General features: G+C 42.9%; 1 protein-coding gene across 5 annotated transcripts in view; it reads right to left on the reverse strand.

The window, feature by feature from the left end:
- tns2a (tensin 2a) overlaps nt 1-8,709 on the reverse strand; it is a 38,756-nt gene extending 30,047 nt beyond the window's left edge. For 3 of the 5 annotated variants that reach the window (XM_026368801.1, XM_026368802.1, XM_026368800.1), the window contains exon 1: nt 7,946-8,709. In XM_026368801.1, the coding sequence (XP_026224586.1) occupies nt 7,946-8,383 (438 nt within the window). In that variant the 5' untranslated portion in view covers nt 8,384-8,709. Of the gene's footprint in view, nt 1-2,686; nt 2,813-7,945 lie in introns of those variants that run through there. The other 2 variants (XM_026368803.1, XM_026368804.1) reach the window with 2 other exon arrangements.
- Nucleotides 8,710-9,512: the final 803 nt, after the last annotated feature.

Raw genomic sequence — 9,512 nt, forward strand, 5'->3', positions numbered from 1 at the left:
GATTTTGTCATTAGAAGAACTGTATGATTGTCACAATTGAACTTTGTCTTCAGATCTGTAGATCATTATTCAACAGGCTGAGCTCAAGTCAGTCAGCTGTGTGTCATTTCTGCAACAACAAAAATGCCAGATGTTTAAGGGTGTATTCTGCTGGGACAAGTCAATATTTAAATCATGTTATATTTAAAATATATAATCTTACATATGACGAACTATATAGCAGCTAATGTTACCTTAATCCACTCCAGCCTCATGATCGAATGAGAAGGGGCTGTTTAATGATTTGGTCAATAAAATGCAGGATACAGCGGAAAAAAATGCTAATGTCAGCAACTGATTCATATTAATATTTCTATGAAAAACTGTTTGTTTAATCTGCAAATGCAAATGAGTCCAAAGCAGGTTTTCCACTGGCAATCATAAACTAAAACGTCTGCAAAGAGGGGGAAAATTCTTGGGTCCTTAAAAAGGAATTTACAGACGTGACTCTCAGTTTCTCTGGAAATGCCCCAAGTCTCTTTTTTGTGATGAGAATGTTCCATCAGAAATGTTGTAATGGCTGCTAATTACTGTATGTTGGTCTAATGCACCTCAACACACAGTTTGTTCTTTCTTGTGTAGTTAAAAACCACCGTGCATAGAGAGTGGGCTCATATCTAGGTTCCTACATCATTTGTTGGCATCAAGGCGGGCGTGTGGTAATAAATGTGTGTCAATTCATTTGTATTTCAGTGCACGTGTGTGTCCACAGGGTGGGACAGGCGGTGCGGGGAACAGAGACTGCCTGTTCCTGAGGTGAGGTCAGTGCGCCTCCAAGTTACATTTCCGTTCCCTGAGACTCACACGCACAGAAAGGTCTTATTGCTCCAGCAGCACGACCAACACCCCCTGCTGCAGTAGTTCATATTTACTTGCAAAATGCACCATCTGTTTTGCTTCAAAACATTATCCGTGTACTAAGAAGTGGCCTCTGTAATCGGATGACATCACCCAGGGGGGATGATTATGTGACATTAAGCACATTAGTTAGGACCGGATCTGATCTGATTGCAGCCTACATACAGTATATCCAGGAGACCTGTTGCTGGAGTAGAAGGGAACTATTTGCACCCACCCTGCTTTAATGCTGCAGGATGTTTCAGGTAGGAGTGAATAGCTGCTACTGTAGATCTGAACTCGGTGGAACTGCATCTGGCTCAAGCGAATGTGAACCCCCCTCTGTTTCTGCCTCTAAACTTGGCAGCAAACAGAGGGTCTCCCATCATGTGACTTATCTGGACCATCAAACCTCTCAGTTACACCCAATAATAACAATTATCGAATGCCTGCTGCAAGCTCAACACAACTACAGTGTTGTACTCCGGAGCTTCTCCATTGGAGCAGTTGCCTTAAGTGCCTTGCTCAAAGGCAACTTTGATTTTTGTTGGATGAGGACCACGTGGATTACTTCAGGTTTTCCTAGAAAATGTGCCTTTGTCTTCACAAGCTCCCTTTCCTATCTGATCCCCGTGTAAGCTGACCAAAGCTTATCTGGACAAAAATTTGGTTCACATAAGAGAAAAACTGCAAATTACTGCACTGTTATCAGTAAAGGAGAGGATGGAGAGGTTGGACAATGTTATCTTGTAGTCAGTCCATAGCTTGTTTCCCTCATGGCCCTAAGCAGGACAGGAACTCTGACAAGCCGGGATCATGACATGGAGCGAACACTCATGATGTATGAACCACGCCACGGTCATTAATCAGTGTCCACATACAAACAAGCAAACAAACACCTGCTTGAATTGTTGTTCACAGCTTCCTTTCAGTCAACACTGGTGTTGATACATTACATGCACTCAGAACTAACCTGGCATCACAACCTGACAGGTTGGCAGCGTAAAACTGGAATAGAACATCTGCAATTTAAGCCTCCAACCTGTTGACAGGACACTAGTGGTGGTGACAAAATGACACCTTCAGCTAAACTACATCAGATTTAACTTCATCACATACTTAAATGTAGGTTGGTTACTTTAAATAAACAGGTTCAGTTGTTGCTCTTGGTTAAAGTCACCTGTCAACTAAAGTCACGCTTTTCCCTCCAACATGAAATGAACAGCAGCTGACAGGCGCTGACGCAGTAACAATGGGGGTGGGGGGGGTCTGATTAGTGCATCATATGACCCGATCCAGAACAGTTTATGTCAGATTAATGAAGTGCGACGCATCGAGCAACTTCTCAAAGAACAGCAACAAGTCACCAAGCCCCTAAATCCAACAGCAAGCCTGCTAAAACTGTCAAAGTGTAACTGAGCACGGAGTCAGGTGTGGTGAGATCTTATTAGAGGCATCAGCGCAAATACGCAGCAAGTTTCTCATGTTTCTCGTTGGGGATCCGCCTCCAAACGCATCGACAGTGGATAACTTTGCAAACAACATACAATGTGGTCAAACATCAAGACTTTAGCAGAGTGGGCAGGTCATGTAGGTGAAATGGAACAAGTTATGGTTTCTACACGGATGATATTCCACATTGACAAAGTGCGCAACTGCACTGGCAACACATGCGCACGAAAAGTCTGCATCACGCATCCATCCAAAATCCTTACAGTCCACACCAAGTCCAAACACTCACTGCCCACCACCAGTGACAAACACACCCAGAAGCCTCAAAACCTGCCTCCCAGACTAGCAGTCCACTTACCTTGTTCATTTTCCCGCTAATCAACAATCCCCTGGTTTAAAAGCAGCCCCTCATTCTCAGGCAGGCCACCAATAACACGGCCTGCGACTGTGAGATGGCTTGTTTTCTTTACCCCGGTCCACCCTCTTTACTGGGGTAGAAGGGTGGAGCTACACGCAGCTCAAAGCATGTGTGGAGTACTATTACTGGACTCTCACACACTGATTGGTCTGTTCCCGGAGGGGAGCGTAAGGGGACTTGATCTGGATTGGCTCAATGAATCACTAGAATATTCCTGCAAAGAATCGGAGAGTGAACAATGTTCTTCAGTTTGGTAATGATGTGATTTTTGTGATTTGTCTTAATAATTTTAACACATGTTTACTACTAAACAAGTTGCTACACGTGACTGGAGTCAGAACATCAGTTATGTCTTATTATATATAGAAACATAACATCTCCCACATTTGAGTTTATTAATTTATTAAGTCTCCCTTCCTTATATTGGACTTTGTGTGTTTTTTCATGTGGGCAGTGCTGGTTTCTCAGCACTCCAATCACGGATGTGCCTTGATTAACATTTGCATTAATGCAGCTGCTGAGTAGAGACTAGTGCTTTAGTAGCAGCATCTAGTGGTGAAATGAGAGAAATGATCCAGTTAAGGCAAAGCATTGCTGATTCTGAGAGCACATCCCTTGATATTATTCACTGACCAGTGTTTGGAGATTGTGGATGTTAAATATAAATCACATTAAAGTGATAACAGGCATTTTTCAAATATTAGGGGATCTAGACATCAGTCTGGGCTGATTCCTCACAGTTAAACAAGCAAAGACTTACTTACACGATATCTTTGATTCCTTGCCAAGCTGTCTGTTTATGCTCATGGTTGTGATTACACTCTGTATATCCCAGTATAAGTGAATTTCTTTTGAGGTGCCTGTCTTAACTTGTTAGCTGATAATATGACCCAGCCGCACACTGCTAACGCGCAGAGCATTACTTCTGTCTGCTGCTTTTATCTCTTAGACAATTCCATATGTGATAGATTGACAGGCAGGTATGAAGGCTGCACAACAGATGCCTCCCAATCAGTGCAGAATGCCACTGTGACTCATGATGTATACAGTAATCTACTGAAAACAACACGTGCACTAATGCAGTCCATTCCTTTTGCTCATAACCCAAGAATTTCCGGCTTATAGTACGAAAAAGGGGGGACTGATGGATTCGGGGGTCTTGGAGGAGTTTGACTGTTTGTGGAATTTTTGTCTTCTTTTCTTTTGGATGGTGGCGGGAAAAAGAGGAGCGCACTGAAGAGGTGGAGAAGAGGATTAGGCAGTGCATAGCAAAGTAGTAAGGTGAAAAAGGTAATAGGAGAGGTTGGGAGGACATGTACGAGACCACTGAGAGACCATGAGAGACAGGAAGCTGGTGCTTGGGATTGGAATGAAGGGTTGAGTCGGTGAGCAAAGTGGGGGATGGTCATGTCAAAGATGTGGTTGAGGAATGAGGGGGGACAAAGTTTCAGTGGAGAAAAAGAAAGATCAGAAAAAGAGAGGAACGTTTTCAGGGGATGGAATAGGAATAAATATGTGGAATAACATTTTTCATAGCTTTAGAGCAACATCAAATGATCACAGAGGACAAGGGGATGCAAGGTGCTTCAGCAGGAATGCACACTTGATGCAAAGTGATTGTGCCTGGTCTGTCATAACACAGAGTTTTGAATCTTGAGGAAGTGGAAAGACTTGGATCATAGTGGTGAATGAGAAAGATATGGACAGAGTGGGAACTGGGGCCAACAGGAAATGTGGGGAGGAGAAAAAGTGGCTCTGCAGCTTGATGAGGAATTGTGCAAGGCAACGCTAAGCCAAAGGCTGATAAGGTCCAGCTGTTGAAGGAGCGAAAGAGAAAGAAAGAAGTAAGAAGAGTGGGTGGGACAGATACTGAGGACACAACTGAGCTTAATGACATTTATTGTGAGTGAATTAAATAAAATCCTGTCTGTGGGCCAACACTCCTTAGTCCCAAAAATATTTTTCAAAACTCGGCCAATTGTGTGTGAAACTTGACATTTTTGCGTGCAAGAAAAGAAAATATGTCATGCCTAGTTTGCTGTGAGGTGTTTCTCTTTGGGCTGGTGTGCGTATTTGCAGGGGGCGTGTGGAGACTTACTGAGGGGGGAAATGGTTTATGTCTTTCCCTTTTCCCTTGATCAGCTTACATCTGCGTGCCTGCTACACACAACAAGCATTCTTCAGATTTTAGGGACAGATCATTGTTTTTTAAGCCGCAGGAATCTAGTCTACGACAGCCACCCCCTGAACGGGGACTTTACACAGGAATTCACCTTTTTCAATGGTCCAGAGAGAGAGAATTACTTCTATTCTATTCTGGATGTTGGGGGTCTATATTTAACCCCAAGCGGTCAGTGTTCCTTCCTGCGCTGGGTGTGTTTGTAGCGAATGTTTGTGGTTCAAGGCCTCAGTATTGGTCACAGCCAATCTAAACTATGTTGTCCATGAGAAATTACAGGGAAGCTGGATAAATACGTATAAACCAGTGTCTATATATTTCTAAAATCAACAACACAAGAGAAAGAGCAGAACTGATGCAATTGCATGTTTTTCTTTTTATCCTCAATAGAAACAAACGGCAGGTTCAAACTGAAGGAGGAACTTAGATTTCTCGATCATTGGCATTGCAGGCAACTACTGTACTAGTCAACTTAACATGGCCTTAGTTCTTTTTGTTTCTTACTTTGTCAGAGGATGCGCAAACTGCTTCAGAAACCTGCTGTCACCTCCACTGCATGCAGCAACTGGTCAGCTGAGTCGAGGACAGAAAGTGCCCTTTCTTCATTTGGGCATATCTTTTCAGAAGTTCATGGCAATCAAGCCAGCATACTACTGAGATAATTCAGTTTGGTGTGAAGTGGTGCTGCCCTCCTGCTGCTAGCATGGATAAAAGAAACCCAACTGAAGCTGAGAGAAGCTGAGAGAAAATGTGTTTCATATTAAAACATAACTGCTAAGTGATTCCATTAATGACTGTCATTCTTGAACCACTAGCTGTGCGTGTGCCTGCTTGTGAATTAAACGCATCTTTACTATAAAACCTGCCAAGATATTAACATATTCAATGCCAATGTGATCTGTTTGTGATCACAACACACAATGGAAAAGCTAAATTCATGACATTTTGGGTGGCCTAGTGGTTCAATGGGTAGACCATAACCATGTCTCTGTCACCAATACTTCTGTGCGAGGCTCACCTACTTTAATTTGTCCCACATGAATTCTGCAGCAGCATTTAGTTCTTTTAAAAAGAGAACTGTATGAATTGTTGACTCTCATTGCCATGAATGGTTTATTTCACAAATCCTTTTTTTGCAAGACTGTTTTTTGATGCTCAGCTGCTCTCTATCAACAACTGTCCAACACTGGACAGTGTTAAATGTGGCCCAGTCAGGCATGAGCAAAAACAGCACCTTTAGGCTAAAATAAGGTGAATGATGATATGAAACAGCAGAAGTCTTTGGACAGAGCAATAAGTAGCTGTTCAATTGTGCAAAGCCAAGCATGTGTCTCAGCAAAACCCTGCAAACAGCTGCACTGGTGAAGAAACACTTCATGCACTTTGAGATATTTTGTTGAAATGATCAGTTTTGTTATGAAAGACTGCAGATGCAAAACGTCAGATGATAAAAAAAACAATGAAACGTCTTTTTCCCATGTTACTGACACAATATAAGCAAATTATGTAATCAGACTGTGCTTACATAATTATGATAACATAACCTAATGGCAACATGATGTGTTGTTGCCAAGTTTCCAGGATGTTCTCTGGGAATGTGTGTGCATGATTTTTGCCAGGATATAAAGACATTAAAGGCGCCCACCTACATAACACTTGTGGCAGGTTGTGACTTATAGTTGCATTTCAACTGCAGGAATTCACACCCCGGACTGTGTGCACATCGAGGGAGGACAACCAAGAAATGAAAAACAAGTTCATAAAAAAAAAAAAGAACATAGAAGAGACAACATCTCCCCCTTTAACTGGTTCCCACACCCATGTAGTGGGGTCGGTCACTGCAGGATGACGTAGCCCAGAGGGCTCCACATTCCCACACTGCTCGGCATGTTATATGGAGCCAGTGGGACTGTGGCGCAACCAAGCATTCACACACACTCATGCACATACTCGCATGGAAAACATGCACCGATTGGAAAACAAGGAAAAAAAAGAATCCTGGCACATTTATAAAAATGCACACAAACAGACTTCATAGGTCACATATCTGGATAAAAAAAGTACACAAATACCACAAATACTCCCTGTATGTAATCAAAAGTGATGTAAGCCGGTACACAGAAGTCATGGTTCTCTGTGTTCACAGTCTCTGTTTATATTATGGTAATTGGCCAGCATCACAGCAGCACTATTGTATCTGCATAGATGTGGCCCCAGCACAGAGAAGCCATCGTCATCAGCATCAGCTTTTGAATCGAGGCCAAAAACACACGCTCCTTGTAAGAGTTCAACACAAACAATCACTTCTTCTATCTTCAGATCTTCTGCACATGAGTGGGAAACAGGCATAACACTAACATCAGATTTAAATGAGCTTCAATTAAAGAAGAATGTCAGGTGTTCGGGTCTGATATTGATCGCCTCCATGCTGAATATTGACACCTAGCATCCTATCAAGTATGAAAAGTGTAACATCATTTCTTTCGTAGATGACTGACCAGTACATTCATCACCAGTTTGATTTATTTTGCTCTTATAAAATGCATCATCTTTGTCTGTTTCAACTAAAAGCACAATACAAAAACAGAATCTTATTGTGTACTGTTTCAAATGGATATTTGTGAAAACTGTGCAACATATAATGCTGCTAAAGCATCAGCACAACTTCTGTGGGAATGCAACAAAACTAAAGATATGTGACTGGCAATGATTATCTTACAAGAAATTAAAATAAACTTGATCACTGACAGCTGAGTGAGTGACATCACTCTAGTACATGCAAATAGTTTTAGATTATTGTACTTTGATGTGCATTACTGTGGATTAAATTATTATTATTGAACCTTTTCCTTTGCTCAATAAACAGCTTAATCACTCGATGCTCCAGATGTGAACCCAGGACTGAGACTATAAACCCAGGTACCCCTCGTGGATACCCAAGATACACATGCCCAGTTATAGTAAACATGTTCATCTGTAATATCATCACACACTCACGTGTACAGCACATGCACACTGACCTTTGTCAGCCTCATCCTGCCACTCTCACTCCTCTCCAGAGTCCTTCTCTTTACAGATGAGCTTCTGACCACAGGCACCGGTTGCACCTCTTCCTCCCCACACCAGTCCGAACTCAGGACGCAACCCATATAGGTGGCCGGGGTCCTGGACTTGAGGACTTTTTCCTCCTCTCTCCTTCGGTCCTCCCTCCTCCTTACTCCCTCTCTGTCCTCTTCGGCTTGTCCTCTAAACAGGATCCAGCTCAGGCTCCTGGGCAGCTGTTTTTTGCAGATGGAGTGGAGGAGAGGGAGGCCCTTCCCCTTTTCCTGGCTCTCGTTCAGCTTTGCTACGGGGACAGAGATTAGGATACACTCTGCATGCTCTCTCTGCACCACCCACCCCCTTCTTTCTATGCGCACTTTAAAAACACCTCTCTCACCAGCTTTGTCCTGCTGCATGTGGATTCCCCATTTTTCTGCCTGCACCTCCTCTTGCTTCCACGACTGCTTGTCTTTGTTTCACACACATTGTTACAAATATCACCAACTTCCTCAAACACACTTAGTTTCCCAACTTTACTTTTTCTTTCTGGTTTTCTCTCTGACCCTTGACTCAAATGTCAATGCTCAAGGATTCATCTTCCCATCCCCAGAAGCCTTCCTGCACTTCCTCTTTCTTTTCTGTCTCTCTTTTCTCTCCTTTTGTTGCCTTTTGTCTACTTTCCCAGTCCTCCCATCCCAAGAACATGTCTCCCTTCCTTCTTTCTTCCCTTCCTCCTGCTTCTACCCTCTAGTACGATTGCCTCACTCTTACATATACAATTACCTCTCTGTTCTCATCCCCACCCATCTCTCCTCCTTAGCTCCCCTCTTTTTCCTGCTGCCAGATACAGGCAGACTCTCCAGCTCAGGGAACACATATTGTTGGTATTGTCTAGAAAACAACCAAGAAAACCACAGCAGTGATTGCAGCTGTTAGGATGCTGCGCAAGGCAGTGATTCAGAGTGGACTGACCCTTCATTGGACTGAGCTTTCCCTTGTTTAAAACGCAAATGCCTGCTTGTTGCATTTGTAAAACAAGGTCTCTTTCAGCGCAGAAACCATACCTAACACAAAACAAAGCATGGAAAGGTTTTCTGTTTGTTTAGATCATTTCTGTTTGGACTGGGAAGGAAACATACATTTCAAGTCCCCTGCATATTTAATATTGCCCTAAAGTGTGAAGAATATAATACTTTAAATGTTTCTCTCGCTCACAGTCTCCTTACTGTTGTTTATTTCTACTCCCTTGAGTGTTTTGGCTGCTACGCAAGAGCTCACAAGGCTTGGAAGACTGAGACTGTACCCCTTAAAAGGCAAATTCTTGACGCGCCTCCAAAAGCCCCCCCTCTACCAACTTTGAATTCATTTTCTGCAAGCCCCCTTTCCCTCACTTGTTTTTGTCTTTCTCATGTGGCTGCCTCATTTATCTTTTCTCTCTTCAGACTGAATCCACTGGCGAAGCAGACTTGTTATTTTGGCCTCTTCCCCATCCAGGTGTCCTTCTTTCCTCCCTTAAGCACAACCATCAATATGTCTTGCAGACCC

Source organism: Anabas testudineus, chromosome 7, assembly GCF_900324465.2.
Source record: "Anabas testudineus chromosome 7, fAnaTes1.2, whole genome shotgun sequence".
In the NCBI taxonomy this organism is placed as follows: Eukaryota; Metazoa; Chordata; class Actinopteri; order Anabantiformes; family Anabantidae; genus Anabas; species Anabas testudineus.